Consider the following 20012-nt stretch of genomic DNA (forward strand, 5'->3'; position numbering starts at 1 on the left):
ACCCAAGGATATACTTTTAAGTAACATCTGGGTGCTCTTGAACCAGAACACAAGTATTCTTTTTTCTAAAGAAACTCTCATAGTGTTACCAGCATCACCATTCTTCTGTTTAGCAGAGTTCAACTCTTCTCCAAACAAAAAGTTATATGTTTTATTATTTTACTGCATACATCTATACATACAGTATTAAAAATAATATAAGGGAGATTTATAACTAGTAACCAGGCTTTGCAATAATTAATTTTCAAATCTTGGCTTTTTAAAGGCCCTCTTTAGAAACAGCTTTAGGGGATCAAAAAGGGATTTCAAAGCATAAGAAGTCCTGATGTCTGTAAAATCCTAAAACAGATATTTCAAGTGGGTATAAAGCAATCAAAATCCATACTAGTAAAAAACAGCCTTTCTAAAACAAACAAACAAAGCCGCAATAACATTTTTCTGCAAGGGAAGTTAACCATGTAAATAAAATGGAACGGGACTTGGAGAAGCCAATTTTCCCACCCTTCTTTCTATGGCAGCCAATATAACTTCTCCAAATGCTACACAGGGGGTTGGGGACTCTGCTGAATAGGGTAGACTGCTGTGATTAGTGAAAAGATCCTTGTGAACTGGGCAAAAGAACTTTTTTGTGGATGGATAATAGTGGCCTGTATGAGCACAATTGCTTCTTGAATGTCACTTGTCTCTGGGCAGCCAGAATTATTGTGAGGATCAACTGAAGAGGTAAGAAGCCCCAGATCTGCCTTCGGGGTGATCCCTGCTTCCTCTCTACCACTGTTGCACCCTCAGTAAGCTATCACATGGCCATTGTGGCCCATGCTCTTGGAGTGAGGCAAGAGCTACCCAAAATAAGGACACTGCAGAGGACTCTCCCTTCCAAAACACAAATGAGAGCTGCCTTCAGGGCAAATGTCTCTCTTCCTCTCTTACAAAGACTGAAGATGATGTTGGCTGTAGTGTGTGTGTGTTTTACAGCCTTCATCACCACTTGGTTGGTCTTTAGCATGACGTAGATCTTTGCAGAAGTGTTCACAACAAGCTAACATGGCTACTTTTTTGGAAACAATCTACTGAAATAGAAGTCCCACCTGAGAGTGTACTTAAAAGACAGTCCTCAGAGGTCAGTAGTAAGAGGATACCCCTACTCTCATGGAATTTGCAAAAGTTCTCCTCCTTCTGTTGCTAACTCAGCATCCTGCTCTGTCTTTGTCCTTCTGAAATTGTGCTTCACTTACATAAATGGCTGGTTTCTCCTTTAGCAGATCTGAAGGGAAAAGCTACCCAAAGTAACACAGCTACTCTTGCTTTGTTTTCCAGCTGCTCCTATAGAAAAAAAAATATTTCATACTTATTAGTGCTGCTTTACTTCATGTCCAACATGGAATTTCTAAAACGCCCTAACTTGGAAACATGAAGGGGTTTCCTCCTATCTTCAGGTGGTTAGCTGTGAGCTCTGCATGATCTCTCAGGCTGCCTATTATCAATTTTCTCTCTTTTCCCCCTTTCCCTTCATCTTCTCCCTTCTGCTCTCTCCACCATCTACTTCCTGCTTTCCTTCTTCTGGTGCATTTTGCACTTCGGAGGCCACAAAAGAGAAGCCAGCTGACACAGGATGAGATGCCCAACTTTCTCAACAGGTAGGGACAGCAGGGAAAAAAGTGGCACTTTCAAAATAAAGCCTCAGTAACCTGTGCCCCCACCATCACAATTACTTTGAATAAAGCTGAACCAGATGGATGAATAATTAGTTATTTCTTGTGTTTACTATTACAAAACCAAAACATTATTGGCAAGCTATTATGTACATTTGACTATTTCCAAATTCTGCTTTCCAGAGTGATAAGGCACTTTCAGTATCACTTTGTGAAATGCCTGAGCAATAGCAATCTTGTAAGAGGACTCTTTAATAAAAAGAATGAAATAGGCTACACAGAATAAAAGCATCTCATAGAACAGGAAATTTTGTTACTGGTAAAAGACAATAAATCTATGAAAGGAAGCTCTGTGGCCATTCAATCACACTTAGTTACTTCCAATTCTCTGTGTAAATTCTTTATTTCAAACTCTGTAGTGGATGTTAATGCTGAACAAGTCACTTGTTCACACCCCTTACGATTCTACTAATTAAAGACCAAGGTCAGAGGTGTTTATTGGCATGCAGAAGTAGTTTATAACTTTGACATCAATAATTAATTATGCCACCATGGAAGGGTACATCTGATGGGCTGATATCTGATTGGATGTAATAGTCAAAATGTAAAAAGTCAATATACCCATAAGAAATGCTTTTGTTATGACATTTACCAATCGAATAGTCCTCTGATAACTATTGACTTTCCTTTTTTTTAAAAAAAGGGTGTTGTTTACCCTAAGTTACTTGACCTGCTACATTTATTCATTACTCAAATATAGTTACCTACTGTATAGATTACAAAAGAGGGGCATTGTCTCTTTCCCTCCCTCACATACAGTAGTTGTCTCAGTTTAACATTATTTAATGACTATGAATTTTTGAACTGCTTTATCCCTATTTGATGATTTTGTACAGGCACGCCATATATTTCTGTACTGCAAAAGAATAAAACAAAAAATGTACCATCAGGTGGAAAAAAGAAAAAGAAGAGGAAGGAGACAACAAGACAAAGACACATGCCGATTACAATTCTCAAAGGGGTAACTGCATTAAAGATTGCACAAGAATATTATCGCACTGATCATAGTAAAAAAAAATTAAGGCAGAGTGTGGTTGGTGATAGTAATTTCTTTTTTGTCCCCTGGCATACAGAGTCCAATTTTGGGAGAGTAATCCCATTGGCAGGGTTGGAAAACAATTCTTATAAGGAACTTGCAAATATAATCTGTTCAGGTAACTCTCACAGTCCCTTCTGTATGCATGGGGAATTCTTTCTGCAGCCCCTAGTAATGGGAGCTGTGGCAATGAGTCTTAGTACTACACTGTCCTGTCTCAAGACTGTTCCATATCATGTGTTGCTTCTCCTTGAATAACTGTCAGTGCAGGTACAGGGGCCCTGAGGTCACAGCTGCCTGTTGTGTTACTACTTGTGAAGGTAGCAGTGTTCTCTAGCCCAGTGATCCTCAACCTTGGGCCTCCAGATGTTCTTGGACTACAGCTCCCAGAAGCCTTCACCACCACCTTTGCTGGCCAGGATTTCTGGGAGTTGAAGTCAAACAACATCTGGAGGCCCAAGGTTGGGGACCAGTGCTCTAGCCCAGTGGTCCCCAACCTTGGGCCTCCAGAAGTTCTTGGACTTCAGCTCCCAGAAATCCTGGCCAGCAGAGATGGTGGTGAAGGCTTCTGGGAATTGTAGTCCAAGAACATCTGGAGGCCCAAGGTTGGGGACCTCTGCTCTAGCCAATGCATTGCTGCTTTCAGAAGTGAAGCCGTAGGTTTCGTTGAGGCTCAACAAGGATGAGTCTGAAACACCTTTATCCATCTACCTGCCTATATAAGGGTAGAATTGATTTTTTTAGGGATATGAAAACTCACAACAAAGCATATTATGAACGACTTACTTGCCCCCCCCCCGCACTATTCAGTTTCATTCAGTCTACTCCTCAGGCTTCCAGAGATAAGCACTTTATATAGCGCCTAACTCAAAAGCCAGCTTTAGCCCAGACGCAGTGTTACCGAAATTCTTAATGCTCTATTTTCCAGCAGCAGCCAGCTGAAAGCATTTTATGGAAAACGAGGGCATCCCTGAAAACTTGTTAGCAAAATTGGCGGGAGGACTGGAAACAGAAACGCAGTGACATTTTTATTAGTGTGTCTCAGCTCAGATCGGACTGCCAAATTGGTTTAAAAGAAGCCGATTTTTATGAGCGATGCGCAATTTCCTATCGGTTTTATTGAGAAATATTCAAGATAAAAATGCGGCCTCAGAAACTGCCACTAGAGGGAGTCTGGGCACTTTGAAACGAATACTGTAAAAAATCCTGAGGACGGCAGAGTCGATGGGAGGGAAGCCGCCAAGGGGACCGAAGAACATGATGGAGGCTCCCTTCTGCCTCGCTCGCCCCGGCCCCCTCCTCCTGCTGCTTCCGAAAAAGACACCACAACTGACGGAGCCGCCTCACGCTGCAAAATAGTTCAACCCCAAAAACGACACGCTGCTGCCCCGTTGCAAAGGGAAGCGTCAGGGCACGCAGTCCCGAGCGCCTCTTTCTCCTCAAGTTTTGGGGACGCTGAAAACCTGACCCACAGGGGGGAGGCTCTCCGGCACACGCACCGCGCCCGAGGGGATTTCGGACTTCCCCTCAGCTCTAGCAGCCCCGCCGGGTCGCCCTAAACGGCGCGAGGCGCCCGGCAGAGCGGCAGTCGGTCGCCAAGCTTTCCTCTCTTGAAAACTTTGGACCCGCGCAGGGTGTGGGTTTCGGCGCAAGCGGGGCGGTGTGGTGCCCGGGGAACCACCACGCCTTCGGGGGAGGGGGGGGGGAGAAAGTCGCCCGAGCTGGCTGGTGGGAAAAGGAGCCCGCCAAAGGCTGCGGAAGGGGCCCTGCTTGTTTTCGTTCCTCACGATGCAGGGCGTCCGAGACGCGGGAGATTTCGGGGGGGGGGGGGGAGCGCTTTGCCGCATCCGGTCGAGAAGGGCTAGCCGAGGGGCCCGACGTTCAGGCGGCTTCCAAGCAGGACGGAGCCGTTTGGTTCCGACGGGACTCCCCTCCCCTCCCCTTTTTAAAATGATAAGCCTAATTTAAAGCCCCGCCACAGCCGGCCCGCCACTTAGCAACGGAAACTATATTTGTGTGTGTGAGGGGGGGAAGAAGAGAGGATTAAATGGAGACGGACGATGAGAAATCTGTTTCCCAGCCACAAACTTGGGTGCTTTGATACTATTTTTAAACTGATTACAGTAGTGTGTGAAATCAGATGCGCGCGTTGCGGTCCAGCGTCCAGGATTCTCTCTCCCCCCCCCCCCCCCAATTTCTTTAAAAGCTGACGCCGCATCTCTTTCCAAGGAGATCAGGAAGAAACGGCTCTCCGAAGCTGCTCGGCTCTCTGGGGAACGGAGAGGAACCCGCGCGAGGGCATCCTCCCGCACACCGCCGTTCGCGGGAAGGGTTACCTGCAGCATCAAGATGCCGCTCCTTGTAATTCAATTAGTCAGGTTTTTCAGAAGGTGGGATGCTGCTGGGGTGTGTGCGTGGGGATGCTGTTTGGCGTGAAGGGCGGGGCCGAAGGCGAAGGGAACGCCCCTTTCCTGGGGTCGGAATCCAATCGGGTTGGGGGGAAAAAGAAGGGGGGGGGAAAGCAATCTGTAAGCAAATATGTCTGGGCTCTGACTGGTTGCTCCAGCAAGTCCTCCGCCCGCCCCCCGCCTAGTAAACGGCATGCAAAAATCCCACATGATCACCCGAGAGCGCCTTTGCTCCCAGCTAGCCGACTGCACCTCTGTCGTGCGCGTGCACACCAGCGCGCGCACACACACACTCACAAGCGCGGCTTCTAGATCTGTCTCCTGACACACATACACATGTGGACGCACATATATATATATATAGATATATATCTATCTCCTGTGGATGCATCCATGCAGCTGTCTGTTTGCTACAGACACCCAGCTCGCTAGCTTGCCTCGGTCCTCCTAGGCGGCTGTGGTCGGATTAGACGCAGGCAAGAAACCGGCTCCTGGAGGGGGGGGGAAGGAAGAGAGAGAGAGAGAGAGCAGAGAGGGAGAGAGAGGAAAAAAGAAAGAAAAAATTGGGGGCGTGACTATTTAAAGACTCTTCCACCCCCCCACCGCCATAAATTGTTTTTTTCTTTCTTTCTCTTCCCCCCCACCCCCGTTCCTTTCTTCCTCCTCTTGGGCAGTGTTGACTTCTGCTCCTCCAATCCGGGCTGCTCCTCACGATCCCTGCCTGCCAAGCCGTTGCATTCGAGTTTTATTTCATTTGCTCGCCGGCGCCGCGAGACGGTCCCTGGCTTCTTTCTGCTCCTGTTCGTGCCGCCGCCGCCGCTGCTTCAGAGGGCTCGCAGCAGCAGCAGCAGCTGCCTGCCGGGCAAGACCCTGCCGGTTCCTCCCCGCCCTGCCTGCCTGCCTGCCTGCCTTGCCTTTCTCGCCCTCTCATGTAGTCATCTGCAGGGAGGGCTGCTCGCGTCCCTCCTCCTCCTCCTCCTCCTCCTCCCTCTCCCTCTTTGGCAAAGTTGACGTTCCAAGGACTTGGACCTCGCAGTGCTCCTGCAGCCGCCGGGCGCAGCTTGGAGGAGGAGGAGGAGAGCTCGCGTTGCCACCTCGCCTCGGGGCTCCCGCAGCGCCTGAGCCTGCCTCGGACCCAGGAAGCGCCTCCACAAGGAAGCCGCGCCAGGAGGAGTTGGGGCGGACGCGCGGGCGGGGGGGGGCGGCGTCGGCGGCCTTCCTTCTTCTCCTCTCCGCCGCAGGTTTTCCTTCTCTTCCTCCTCGGTTGGCGAGAGGAAGCAGGGACGAAGCCCCCGCGCTCGTGAGGCGATTCGGCCGGAGAGCCCCGGGTGCCCAAGTCCTCGCGCTCTCCGCCCGGGGTGTGTGGAGTCCTGGCGTCGCCTTCATCCCTCACCCAGGAGGAGCAGGAGGGAAGGCGAGGAGCCTCCTTCCCGCGGAGAGGGTAGCCCGCCGCCTCCGACGTTGGCCGCCCGACTCGAGCAGGAGAAAGAGAGCGAAAGGGGCGAGAGGAGGAGGAGGAAGAGGAGGCGCAAAGCACCCAAAGTGGACTTTTTGCTGTGCCTTGGAGGATTCCTGCCAGCTCGCTCCCGCCGGCCTCCCTCGGACAGCCCTCGCACCAAAGGGCGGGAAGAAGAAAAGTCCCAGAGAGAGAGAGAGAGAGAGAGAGAGAGAGAGAGAGAGAAACAAGAGCGAGCGAGCGAGCGAGAGAAGGAGGGCGATTGCGAACAGGGAGGGGAGGCCAGGACAGCGGAGCCGCCCCTCAGCGGCGCTGGACGGGGGCAGGGCTGGTGTATGTCTCGCCTCGGGCTCCGCACAGGACTCGCCGCCGTGAATGAGCTCCTCCCGCCTCCGCCTTGTTCGCCGTCTGTTGCCGCCGCCGCCCGGTTCGGCTCGCCGCTCCCCCTCCCGGGGCCCGCAGGCTCCCTCCGGATCTCTCCCGGGCGCCGGCTTTTTCCCCGGGGGGACCTCCTCGTGGCTGCCGGCCTTCTTGGCGCGTCTCTCTTTGTGTTTGTTGGGTGACTTGGTGTGATTTCTCTTTCTCTCTCTCACTCTCTCTGTGTCTCCCTCTCTCGTTCTCGTCCCCCCTCTTTTCTTTCGTTACTTTGTCCTTTTTCGTGTGCTCCTTTGTTCCGGTCCTTGCTTTTTTTTTTTTTTTTTTTTTTGAGAAGAAAAGCAACGCTCCGTCCGTTCCTGCGGCGTGTCTCGTTGCCTTGGCCGGGAGTGATGTTGCACGTGGAGATGTTGACGGCGGTCTTTCTGCTGCTCTGGATGTGCGTCTTCTGCCAGGATCCCAGCTCCAAAACGGTGGCCGATCGCTACGCCGTCTATTGGAACAGCACCAACCCCAGGTAAGGAGGCGCCCCCCTGGCCTGTGGGGCTGGGCGAGCCCGGCGCGCTGACCACCCCCAAAAGTGACCCGGGACCCGAGGCTTGCCCGTGCACGGTTCATGTCCTCGGAGACGGGATCCGAGCGCGAGTCTCCTTGGAAAGCTCCCTGCTTTCCGTCCTCAGGCGGGGAGGCCGGTGGGAAAAAGAGGATCAACTTCCTCCCCCCCCCCCCCCCAAACACGTCCTGTGTGGGCAACTTTGGGAGCGTCGCCCTGCGCCTGGTTCTCCCCTCGATTTCTCTGTCCAGCTGGCTTCCAGTACGAGGTTGCTCGTAGTTCGACAGGATGCTGCTTTTATCTTCGCTAGGCATGACTTTTGAGACCCAGGCAAAGCAAATGTACAGTATTTAGGAAGCTGGCCTCTGTTTCTTTCAGTACCTGGGATTTGGGGTGGTGGTGAGAGATAACCATCTCTCCGAGATTCCAGCCCTTTTTAGTTCTAGTAAAAGTTCGAGAAGTTAGTGCAAGGAGGGAAATAGTGCATCTTGTTATATGGCTTGTGCCAGAAGGAATCTGGCTGTATTTTTATCTCTTACACCAGTCCTCCTGGATTGCAGTTGCAAGAAACCCCAGCTACAAGGGCCACCTGTTATGTGGCAGGGTTTTCAAAGGATAGTTTTAGCACTGCTTTCCAGCATCAGTCTTTTTGCCTGGGGAAGGGGTACTGTGAATCTGAGGCAAACTGGTTAAGTTAGGTTAGCTGAAGAAAGATATGATCTCTTCCACTCCCTGCCTGTCAGATGATCCCTAAACTTGGAGTTTTCTCATTGAATAGGACAGCTAAGCTGTCAGAGCACATTGAAGTTCAGTAGTTGGTTATGTCCTTGCAATGCAGAAGAAATTTACTTTAGATTTAGATGATGAATAGAAAAGAAAGCAACCCTCTAGTTCCATACAATGTTAACCTTAGATGAGCTGATCTTGAGGAAAAAGAGGATTTCTTTTCTTCAGAACACATTTTATAGTATTTCTCAAATTAAAAAAAAAATCAAGATGAAATTGTGTAACAACAACTTTTTATATATGTCCTTTTTCTGTTTGTTTTCCAGTGGCAAAGCATAAATCAAAGCTTAATTTTTTTTCTTTCTAAACTTTTCCTTCACAAATGTGTGAGTGGATCTTGAACTAGGGAATTTTTTGCTTAGATTCTTGTTGAATACCTAGCTTTTCTCTTATCTCCAATATTGGAAGTTATCAGTCTTTTCCCACCAATGATAGTCTGGTTTAAATAAGCCACATGAGTTCTGTAAGGGAAGAGGGAAGTGTAATGTAAAAGTAGACTTGAGTAGGTTTTTAGAGTTCTTTTAACAATCATGCTATTCTAAGTAAGTTTAAGAACATTTTATCCTGTGTTATCTTTGTGCTGTGTTCCTGATACAGCTTGTTGGATTGAGATTAGCACATTGATTTCTTTGCAGGTCATGATTTTCTTAGATGTGTGGTGCCTGCCAAAGAATGTTTTATTCTGATTTTGGAAATAGGGTGCCAAGGTCAAAAACTCCTGTTAAGTACCTTGAGATCAGTAAGCAGTCCAACATGTTAATTTTATGTGTGGCAATTTAAGCAAAAACAAACATTAAGGAGGGGTGACAATGAGTACCGTTAGCTTTCAGATAAAATTAGGCAATTGCTATTACAGACAGGATCCTTCAGACATTTCATAGTATATATCTTTTTAAATGCAAGTGCTTCATGTTAGAAAAAAACTTTTAAATTAAGTATGCATTTGTTGAAGGTGGTGAACTGATAAACTGTATTCACGCACTCTGCTTGTGAAAACGGAAGTGTTTTCTACTTTGAATTTGACCAAATGACTTGCACATGTTGCTCTGCTGCAGAAATCAAAGCAAAGTATTAAATGTTTTGGTTCTCAGCTTGTTATGGTATTAATTAAACATGTGATGTAGGTACAGTACTTCACTATAAATAATCCATGGAACAGTGGGGTCAGAACTAGAGCATTTAAATCAGTGAACAAAGCAGCCATTTAAGTGAAGTTTTTGTTGTTGTTGAAAATGCAAAGAAAATGTCTGCATGTGTAGGTGTTTTAAAATAGCAGAAGAGTAGTTGTAAAACTATATTGATGTTGTTGATAAGGGAATAAATTCCAGCCATAAAGGGTGGAGAAAACTATGTACAGTATTTGTAGTGAGTGTGTAACTTCCTTCTTGCAAGCTTAAACATAAAGTAGGATAATGAAGTAATATATTTTCTTTTTCTTTAGTTTTGTTAATTTGAATAAGTATCTTTGATGCTTTACGCAATGCATATGTTGAATCTGGAAAAGTTTCTTCAGTTTTTTTAGAAGTTAAGAGATTGCATATTAATGGTTCAGGGTGAAAAATATTGAACCAGTAATGGTGTTACATTTTTAAAAGATCTCATCACATTACAGGAGCCAGTTTTTTACATTCTAAAGTAGGTAGTGCCAGCATTTGCAAGTGATAGACAATACTATTTAATAAACTGAATATTAAATTATCTGTATTGGCTGTTATACTCTAAAGCTTCAGACCTAAATGCATTTAGTAGGTACAAGCTCCATTGAACACAGTAGGACTTCAGAGTAAACATGCATAGAATTGCAGTGTAAATTGGGCAGCTATAGAAGAGTTAATCAATTTGGAACAAGTGTAAATGCAAACAGTTTATTTTCATAAAGGCAAAAAGAACCCCTTGTTCTTGCTTAATAGTTTCTGCAGTCATTTATGAGGTTTTATGTATAGCTCTCATAACCTCAAGTTGGTTTTGAATTTGTATGTGCTAAATCAGTGTACAAGAAATTAAATGAAGGAAATTAGCAATGTATTTAAATAAGAAGTAGGACAAAGAGTAAATTTTCTCCATAAAGAAAATGTAAACAGACCATGGTCTGGTGCAGAAGTAAATACATTAGTATATGGTATTCTATACACTTAAACATATGTAAGAACTGGTATAGTTGTGTTCTGAACTAGTGGCTAGATATACTAGTAGAAGAGGAAATGCTGGAAAAATTGCAAATAGTCTCATTTTTAAATAAAGCTTAATGAATCTTACCATTTATAACTAATAAGACTTAAACTCCAGCTGTAACTGTAACTAATATTCTGAGAGACCTAAAATCTTTGGATGAGTTCATAGAGAAATACTTGAAATGTTGTTCTATAACTATGTTGCACATAGTTTTGATAATATTAAGAACTGTATATGCATCACAGGTATTAAAAGCTTTTATGTCTGTGTCTGAAGAGATTGATGAATGATATGTGCAACAACAGGTGAATTCTATTTCAACAACAGTGGGAGTTGAGGTATATGTTTTTGACTGAGCATATTATATCTGTAAAGTTACAAAAACACACCATTTAGGATTTCATTCTGTCAGCATTATCAGGACCATGGAAAAACTTACTTTGCATATGCAATAATGTTATTTTTGGGGGGAATGTATCCCTAATTTCAGTATCTAAATTATTTATAAGGCATCAAAATGTGAATTTTTCCCCATACAGAAGCAATTATATTAAAGTCAAACATATAAAGTCGAAGAATATCTGTATACTTAGAAGCATGTAAAGAATATTTCCAGAGCCAATGTGTGAACATATATATGTGTGTAAAATTTCACTTAAAACTTTTTAATATGACATCTAACTGAATGGCTGTATAATCCTGTGTGTGTTCTATCACAAATAAATGCTTTGTGTGCAGTGGGGCTTGATCTCACAAAATTGTTTGTAGCCTTGGATGTACTAATACTGGTTATCACAATTGTTGCTCTGTTAGGATAGTTGTGAATAGAATTGTGCAAGTACAAAATATGTTGCACGGTCATTTTCAGACTGCTATGCCCAATTAAGTTTTCTTAAATTACAGAGGTCCAAGATGGGTTGCAAAGTTTTCAGAAGGAAGTTTCTTGTCTCATTGATACTATTAGGAGTTAAGGATGCACCTAACTTTCTTTAGGTTAGGACCTTTAAGTAGCTTGAAGGCTGTTGGGTTTGCTGAGATCCTACAAGTAGTTTTCACTGTGTTTGGACTCTACTGAGAAATGTACAGCTCTTTGTAAAGTTGTACCAGTTGATCAGATTATTTCATGTGAAGCCCTACTTTGTTTTGTGACGTTCTGGATAACATTTGCTACTTTATTTCCAAAATCTTGCTATAACATATTTTGAGAAAGTTGGCCCATGTTGCCAGATGGCTGTACAAGTAAAGGAGCAGACGTTACTTTGTGTGGTTTACAAAGTTGTTCTGTTTAGTGGGATTTACTCTTTTGAGAATAATGGGGATTTTAGCCTCTTTATTTTAAGCAAACATACATAGGATTGCACTTACAGTTTTCTGACACCATTTGCCTATCTACAAGGAGTAACAATGTTTCATTGGATCAAGTGTTGCTGATAAATTCATTGGTAGTTTCATTTAATGGCTTAAATCTCATGAGGCAGTTGCCTAACCAAGTGAATTTCATGTGATTAGAAAGTTGGTGGAAAAGCCTTTAGCAACTCATTTCATGCATTTATATGCAGTTTAGTAGTAGATTTTAATAGTGTTACGTTGAATCTTATGACCGTGCAGGTCCTTCATTGTCTTTACTTTCAAAATCTACCCTGTGAGCAGTACTCCCATGAGCATTGCCTTTCAAAGATCACTGATGATTAAAAAAGAGGACCACCTGGCCTGATGCTTTACCTGTTTTGTTACTTTACATATATTTGTGATAGAGGCACTCATGCGTGTTGGACAAAATGACCTCATTCCATTAAGAAAGATAGATAAATACTCCTTACTGTCTTTCTGCCTTCTCCGCATGAGGCAGCAATCCACCAGCTCCATGCAGGATTGAGAAAAACGAGTGAATACATTGAGCTCACCAGACATCCTGGCCATTCTGCCTTTGATGGCTTGGAAGTGAGCCATACATTCAAACAAGCACAGGGATACATCTTTGGTTGTAGACATGCTTAACTCAACAGTTAGGGAAACAATCACATTGTAAAGTTAAGTTGACAAAGTACTCAATTAAGGTCCATCGCTTTTATGTAGGCACTTTTAAAAGTAGCTATAAAATATTACACCCCCCCATTTCTTTAGGAACTAAAAAGTAAAATGCAATCAGAAGTCAATAGTTTAAATCACAGTGATTATGATACATGTTTCAACATGAAATTTAAACCTGCACCTGAATCTTTGTTATTGTAATCGACGGGATGTGAGTTCTCAGCTTTGGTTATATCACACCTTATAGTTATAGAATGAGGTTTTAGTTGGTAGCTGTTCCCTCATTATTTTGTACCTTGCTGTCATTTTAAGTTTCTAATTTGTGTAAAAATGCTAGGCCTCTAAAAATGTTGTTGTTTAGTCGTTTAGTCGTGTCCGAAACTTCGTGACCCCATGGACCAGAGCACGCCAGGCTCTCCTGTCCTCCACTGCCTCCCTGAGTTTGGTCAAATTCATGTTGGTCGCTTCAATGACACTGTCCAGCCATCTCGTCCTCTGTTGTCCCCTTCTCCTCTTGCCCTCACACTTTCCCACTGTGCTCTAAAAAACAGCACAGTGTAAAAAGTATGTTGTTAAAGTGCTGAGTATTATGTGAAAAAGCATATTGAAGAACAGTTTTTTTGTGATAACTAATAGGTCAACCATTGTATACTTAGGAACTGAATTGGTCTTCCTGACTAGTCACAAGACTTCTTATTTGCATTGGCTTGTATAAAATTAGTAGAGAAACATATTCTTATAATAAACACAAAGTTCTTCAGCTTCTGATCTTGTTTTAACTTCTTTGCCATTCAGAATGATATATGTGCTTTTTAGAGTAACTTTTTGTATACACTTTTTCTTTCATTTATGTTGAACTGTGTAGTCATTGAGAGATTAAATGTTGAGTCTATATGAGATACGTTTCTAAAACCAAGTTCTCATGATCTGTACCCCCAGTATAATACTCATCACCATGACTGGGTGTGAATATTTAGTGTTATATGTTGTTGCTTATGCAAAATCTTAGTAATATTAGATATGCATTGGAATAAACTCCAGTACAGATAATGCTTAGCATCTAGTGATTGCAATAGTGAGTACATAGCTTCCTTCCAAAAAGCAAAATGGAAGGACTAGTGTTTTCACAAAGAATGCTAGAATGTTTTCATGAACAAGCTACTTGAGAAAAAGAAGTTTGAGAAAAAGTAAACAGCATTTTTATATTACCTAATGCTTCCATAATCCTGTAATAGAATACCTGCCTTTTATATTGCCAATTAGTTTGGTTTATATGGTGTATTGATGAAATTGAGTGTTGAATCTTTATATTCCATTTAAGTAGAAAATAAATCTAGGATAGAATGTAATCTTTTCCTTCAACCTTGCTGAAAAATGCAGAGGACTAAATAGAAGTATAACATTCCTAGTGTTATTTCTTGTGACAGAAAAGACTTTGTCCTCCATGTGGGCAGCCAGTATATCACTGGCACCAAAATACAGTGAAGAAAAAAAAGGTGTTGAGGAATAATCAGAGTCCTTAAGTACTGTGAGAAAAGCAATTCAGCCCGAGTCGTTAAAAATGTATATGGACACGTTTATGTCCAATGGATGGTATATAGATTGAATGCAGCTGCTGCCCCTTTCCACCAAATACATCTATACATACATTTCTGAGTTAAAAACATATAGCTATTGAGAATTAGATACAAGAGCTCTTCAAAGGAAGAATGCTGCCAGTATGCACCTATAGCCCTTCCTATCTTTTCACTTCTTTGAAGTGCTCTTGCATCTAATCACCATTCTTTTTGAAGTTTGGGATTTGGGGGGCAAGGGAGAGTATGGCACTTCATGAAGGGGAAACTGGAAGAAAATTGGGTTACAGCTCTGCTTTCTGTGCTAATGCCCTTACTATTTTGATTTGTTTAGCTGCTGTATAATCTCATCCCACAAGCATGAACAAGTGAATGAGGAGATCATATTTGTGGTCTGCTGTCCGAATTCATAAATCCTGTATCTTTTATGAGTTTATATCCGCCCATGTGCGCACAACATACCTTCTTTTTGTAGAGAGCTGTCACCAAATTTCTTGTGCCATTTCCAAAGCTAGTTTTCACCTAATAATTTAATTTCAGTTCACTTTGCGTTGTCTTGGAAACCTCCATTTTGGTTGACTCTATTCAGCTCTCGTGTGTAGCAAAATGGGGATGCAAAGAGTATGAAGACAAATACATGTTACGTTTGATATTTGACTCTGAAATATACGTGATTTATGATCTGTATTTTATTACTGATTTTGATAAAATAATCTGTTGAAATCTTGTAGCTTGGCTGGACCATAGCATTTTAATATAAAAGCCTCTTCAGTGTTTAATAGTATGTTTTCATGGCATGTTTGGTATGCTGCTGTTCTAGTTCAAGTGTATATTTGTTATTTATCAAATTAAAGTATTTTAATTTAGTTTTTGACATAATTTCTCCGCACCAGGCACATTTTATCCTATGTCCATATTTCTCAGCGCAAAGCATTATTTTGCTCTCACCATAATATAAACAATGACAAAATATCAGGCTCTTGCAGATACAGTACTAACATCAGAGTAAGGAATTCTTGGCCTTTAAATTTTATTATTGTATCTTGTATTATAGTTAATGTAATTGGTGTATACTAGACAATCGACTGATGGTTTTGGTACATTTTGACTAAATTCGCCTCTTGGCATGCCTGCTGCCCCGTCATCATTGTTGTGTGTTATACAGTTCACTGATTGTCTAGTTCTTTTGCATCAAATGAACATTAAACAAACCTGCTGACTATAAAATACCAGTTAAATTTATATTTCATTATATGTTTGGGTTGCAATGATGCTTTGGATATACATTGAACAGTGACTGAAAGTAGATAGTCATTGAAAAGTGAAAGCATGTATTAGCCTCAGAAATAATATCTAATAGTAGGCCTTTCAATATAGTGGATGGGATCCTGAGATTTGTATGAGCAGAACTCCACTCAGGGAATATTTCTACAGAAAAAAAAGTAGGGAAGAAATGAGTTCCGTTTTTCTATACAGTGTATACCTCTTCGAAATAGCACGCTGGAAGGTTGAGATCTCAAGAACAATGGGGAACGGTGTTGGATGATATGGGTAGAAGGAGAAATTGACGAGAATGGTCTCTTCCATTTCCTGTGGGAGCTTCCACTAGACCTCCATCTGTTCTTTTTGTGAAAGGCCCTGCCTGGACCTAACCCATTCTCTCTCTCTTTCTCCCTTGAAAAATCTTAAAATATAAGCATGTATATCCACATTCAACATTCAGAGTTCAGTGGGATGAACACTGCTGTTTGAGAACAGTTTTGTGCATGTATGTGTGCATAGTATGCATGTATCAATGAGAAAGCAGAAATGTGTTTTGCTGTGTTTCTTTGTTCCAAGCTTTGGAGTAACATGGAGAGCTTTGTCAGTACTATAATTGCATGAGGCAATTATACCCGCATGAAAATACAGCGAAAGAAATAGTAGCTTTTACTTCGTGAGAGAAGTAATATATAAACTTTAAAATGGCTAACTTTTTTATTTGGTTAATTCAGAAGGGTATCCTAGCTATTCCTGAAACAGCATTTGAAGCATTGCCATGTAATGAAATAGAGTAGATTTAGAATGAATTATTAGTATTACCCTTGGCTGAACAAAAAAAATGGATACATATGTTCAATATTTAGAAATATTTAGCAGATGGAATTAACAAGCCAAGAGCTATCAATCTTGCATATGAATATATTGTTTAAAGAAAGGAGAGAAAGAGATTCCAGGTCTTCTGAGAGACACAAACACACACATTGCTCACGTGAAAGATAGTTGTATATCCTGCTCTTGATTATGTCTAGCTATTTGCAGATTTTCAGCGTAATGATTGATAATATAGCATCGTTTTAAAAATTATCTATCTACTAGTAAGGATTTAGGTTTGGTGTATCCACTGATTTTGTAAACTGCTGAATAGATTTGCTTCCTCTTGGGTTAGAGTTCTGTGGTAATTTTTTCAGGAGCTCTCCCTTTTATTAAATACATATCTTAATATACCGGGGAAGGTGAGAAGGCAAAATGTAGGCAAATACAATTTTTGGCCATTGTTGCTTTTTTAGTAAAAGGCATTAGATTTTGAACAAGGAACTCATTGTTGCCTTTTTAATAAAGGGCGGAAGATGTGGAACAAGAAACAAAACATTTTCCTAATTAGGCTACTGTCTATTCTCTTTATGTGTACACTATCTTTTGCTGATTGCACGCACTATTTTTGGTAAATTCATTGAGACAGTGCTGGAAAATGTCTGGAATTCCATGCATGGCAACAACCTATGTTGTTTGTTTGCTCTTGTTGGTTCAATACATCTTACATCTTTTTCTACCATTCTTCAGTGACTCGGCTTATTAAAAATTACTGATCCATCACTAAGAGGGGTACAGTACAAGTAGTGGTGCTCCTGGCTGCGTTTTTGTGCCAAGCAACAGGAAATAATAGGGATACAAGAGCTGCCAAAAGCGTGTATCCCAACTGCTAATTAGAAAAGAGTACCTCAACAAGCAGAGGAACTGCCATTTCTTCTACATATTGAATACATAATTTTGAAAAGAAATTAAAGGGACATAATAGCTCAACATTAGTTGTCTCAGTTTATGGGGCTCCCTTTCCATCACTTGCTTCTGAAATGTAGAATGCATTAAAATACATATATATTTCTGGTATTCGGGATTGCCAGTCACTCTTGGCACAGACCCCATGATGGCTATAATGTCCATAATTAGCACATTTTCCGGTAATGGTTACAGCGGGAAAGGCAAAGGAGGCTTGTGGAACTATAGCTGTCATGGGAACAATGGAAAACTAATTGCAAATTGCACTGTTACCATTTTCAACTTGGCATTTTAGAGAAGATACCATTGCAAAATGCATATTGTGTTATATATAATGTGTGACTAGATAAAGAAAAGAATCTTGTAAAAATGTTTCTAGCTTATTTACAGTTGTTTATTTCACTTGAAACCAAAGAAAAAGAAGAAAAACACTTTTAATGATATTCTCAGCATTCTCTTTGTATCCTGAAAGTATGTGTATGTGAACATGTGAACACACCATAATATTTTCAAGAAAATAAATACTAAAATTTTATGTATACGTAAGGGTACATATGGAATGTTTGAGGGCTTTACTATGTGCAATGATGACTCATATATTGATTCTCCTTTTTATAGGTACACATAGTATTAGCCTTTAGGAAAAAATATGTGTACAAAATAAAGTGCATCTATTCTCTCTCCAGTACAAATGGATTCAGAGTCAGCCCCATCTAACAGAGCTGATGGGCATTCTAGTTTGGCTGGACTCCAATGTATTAAAGGCAAAGGTACGAACTGTAGAGACAACATTATTTTAATAAATTAGCATATTGACTAGTAACGCCTTTTACATTTTTAAAAAGCGTACTGTGGAATATTTATTTGTTACTTCTAAAATGTTTATTTTTGGGTGTGAATTTCAGTCCTTTTGGGCATGGTTGTATTTGAAAAGGTATCTGCGTAGGAATAAAATGAAAGTAACATGTTGGTAAAGCATTACTAATATATAGTTCTGAAAATAGTCATAGTTATCATTTAAATATAATGGTGAATACATGTTACTTTTTTCTTGGAAAAATCCAGTCTCTAAGTTTGGTCCCGACGACAAATGAATTCTTTCCCCCTGTATAATTGTGGACATTTCCTTTCTTTCTGACCACATTTTATGTTATTTGAAGGTGTTGGCATAAAACTGCCATGCATATGACTGCGGAACGTATTAGGTACATTGAAGTTGGGCTTAAACATGTTACAGTATTTGTATTTTCAGATCCATTTGAATGGAATGTGTAAGTTCTTGTTTTTGTGTGCCGTCAAGTTGTAATTGACTTATATCAACCTTCACAGGGTTTTCAGGATAAGTGGTTAAGGAGTGGTTTGTACCAGTTTCCCACCCCCAGTGAGTTTCCATGGCTGAACAGGGATTTGAACCTGGGCCTTCAGAGTCCTAGTCAGTTGCTCTATCCATTACACCAGTGGTCCCCAACCTTGGGCCTCCAGATGTTCTTGGACTTCAACTCCCAGAAATCCTGGCTAGCAAAAAGTGGTGGTGAAGGCTTCTGGGAGTTGTAGTCCAAGAACATCTGGAGGCCCAAGGTTGGGGACCACTGCATTACACCACACAGGGTATTGTATAGTGCAGTGGTTCTTAACCTTTGTTACTCGGATGTTTTTGAACTGCAACTCCCAGAAACCCCAGCCAGCACAGTTGGTGGTGAAGGTTTCTGGCAGTCCAAAACTCCTGACTAACCCAAGGTTAAGAACCAATGGTATAGTGTATACACACAGAAACAATATGATCGCTTAATTTCTTATGCACTTTAACATCATCTGGGTTGGACAAAGTGTGTCCCTTTTTGATGAGCTTTGTTGGGCTCCTTGCCTTCCTCCCCAGAAATGCATTGGTTTAGTGGTTAAAAACCAGCGCATGTATTCAGTAGTAGCGGGAGGAGGATTCTTGTTCTGGAAATTCCTTTGGAGCTACATATGTGATTGCTACAGGTTTTCTGATTTATTTTTTTTCAAACTGAACTTAACAGCTCTCAGGATTTCTGCATCTGAAAAGAGCTATTGAAATCCCCCATCTCTGCTTTTTATCAATTAAAAATGGTAGAGCCCTTGAAACAGGAAGACTGTAGTTCTGTAACTTGTCACCATTAGAGTAACTCCTGTTGAACTTAGTGGAACTTATTTTTTGCATATCCTTGTTTCAGAATGTACTGTTAAGCTAAAATACAGAGAGCTGTACTCATATATACAGAAATCATTTCATCTCACCCATGGGAAGGTAATTGATTTTCTCTTCCAGCTGCAGTCCCCATGCAAGATCCAATTCTAAACTAGACAGTTTGATAGGATATATGCATTCATTTTTCGATCTATGTTAGTAAAATAACCGGCTTGAACGTATTTTTACTAACAGTGTCTGCAATTAATACCTTCATGTCCCTGAGTTAGAATTTTAGATTTTCACATTTATTGTGGCATACGCTTTCATAACTGCTTACTATTCTTCTGCAAGCAGATGAAGTCTTTTCTCTTCAGGCAGGCTTTCCCTTAGTGACTGGGTGTCTGAGAGGGTTTTTTTTTTTAAATGGATTATTGTGCCTTGTTGCTTTTTATGTGTTTTGGTGTTGATTTTGTTTACCATTTTAGGATGGGGTTTTTGATTCTTTTGTAATTGTATGTTACTGTTTTTAGCTTTTAAACATAGTCTTCTACTAATGTATGCTACCTTGGGTCTTTTTTAAAGAGAAAGGCAGAGTAAAAATATTTTAAGTAAATAAAATGAATGAATGAATGAATGAATGAATGAATGAATGAATGAATGAATGCCGTAATAAACAACTGAGTCTTTATGCTGTTATAATCGTTCTGTAGATTCTGAT

At 41.6% G+C, this 20012-nt stretch overlaps 1 protein-coding gene across 2 annotated transcripts in view; it reads left to right on the forward strand.

The window, feature by feature from the left end:
• Positions 1-6387: 6387 nt before the first annotated feature.
• EFNA5 (ephrin A5) overlaps positions 6388-20012 on the forward strand; it is a 267498-nt gene continuing 253873 nt past the window's right edge. The window contains exon 1 of one of the 2 annotated variants that reach the window (XM_020779980.3): positions 6388-7504. In XM_020779980.3, coding sequence (XP_020635639.1) covers positions 7380-7504 — 125 coding nt within the window. In that variant the 5' untranslated portion in view covers positions 6388-7379. The remainder of the gene's footprint in view (positions 7505-20012) is intronic. The other variant, XM_020779982.3, reaches the window with a different exon arrangement.

This window comes from Pogona vitticeps, chromosome 2, assembly GCF_051106095.1.
Source record: "Pogona vitticeps strain Pit_001003342236 chromosome 2, PviZW2.1, whole genome shotgun sequence".
Taxonomy (NCBI): Eukaryota; Metazoa; Chordata; class Lepidosauria; order Squamata; family Agamidae; genus Pogona; species Pogona vitticeps.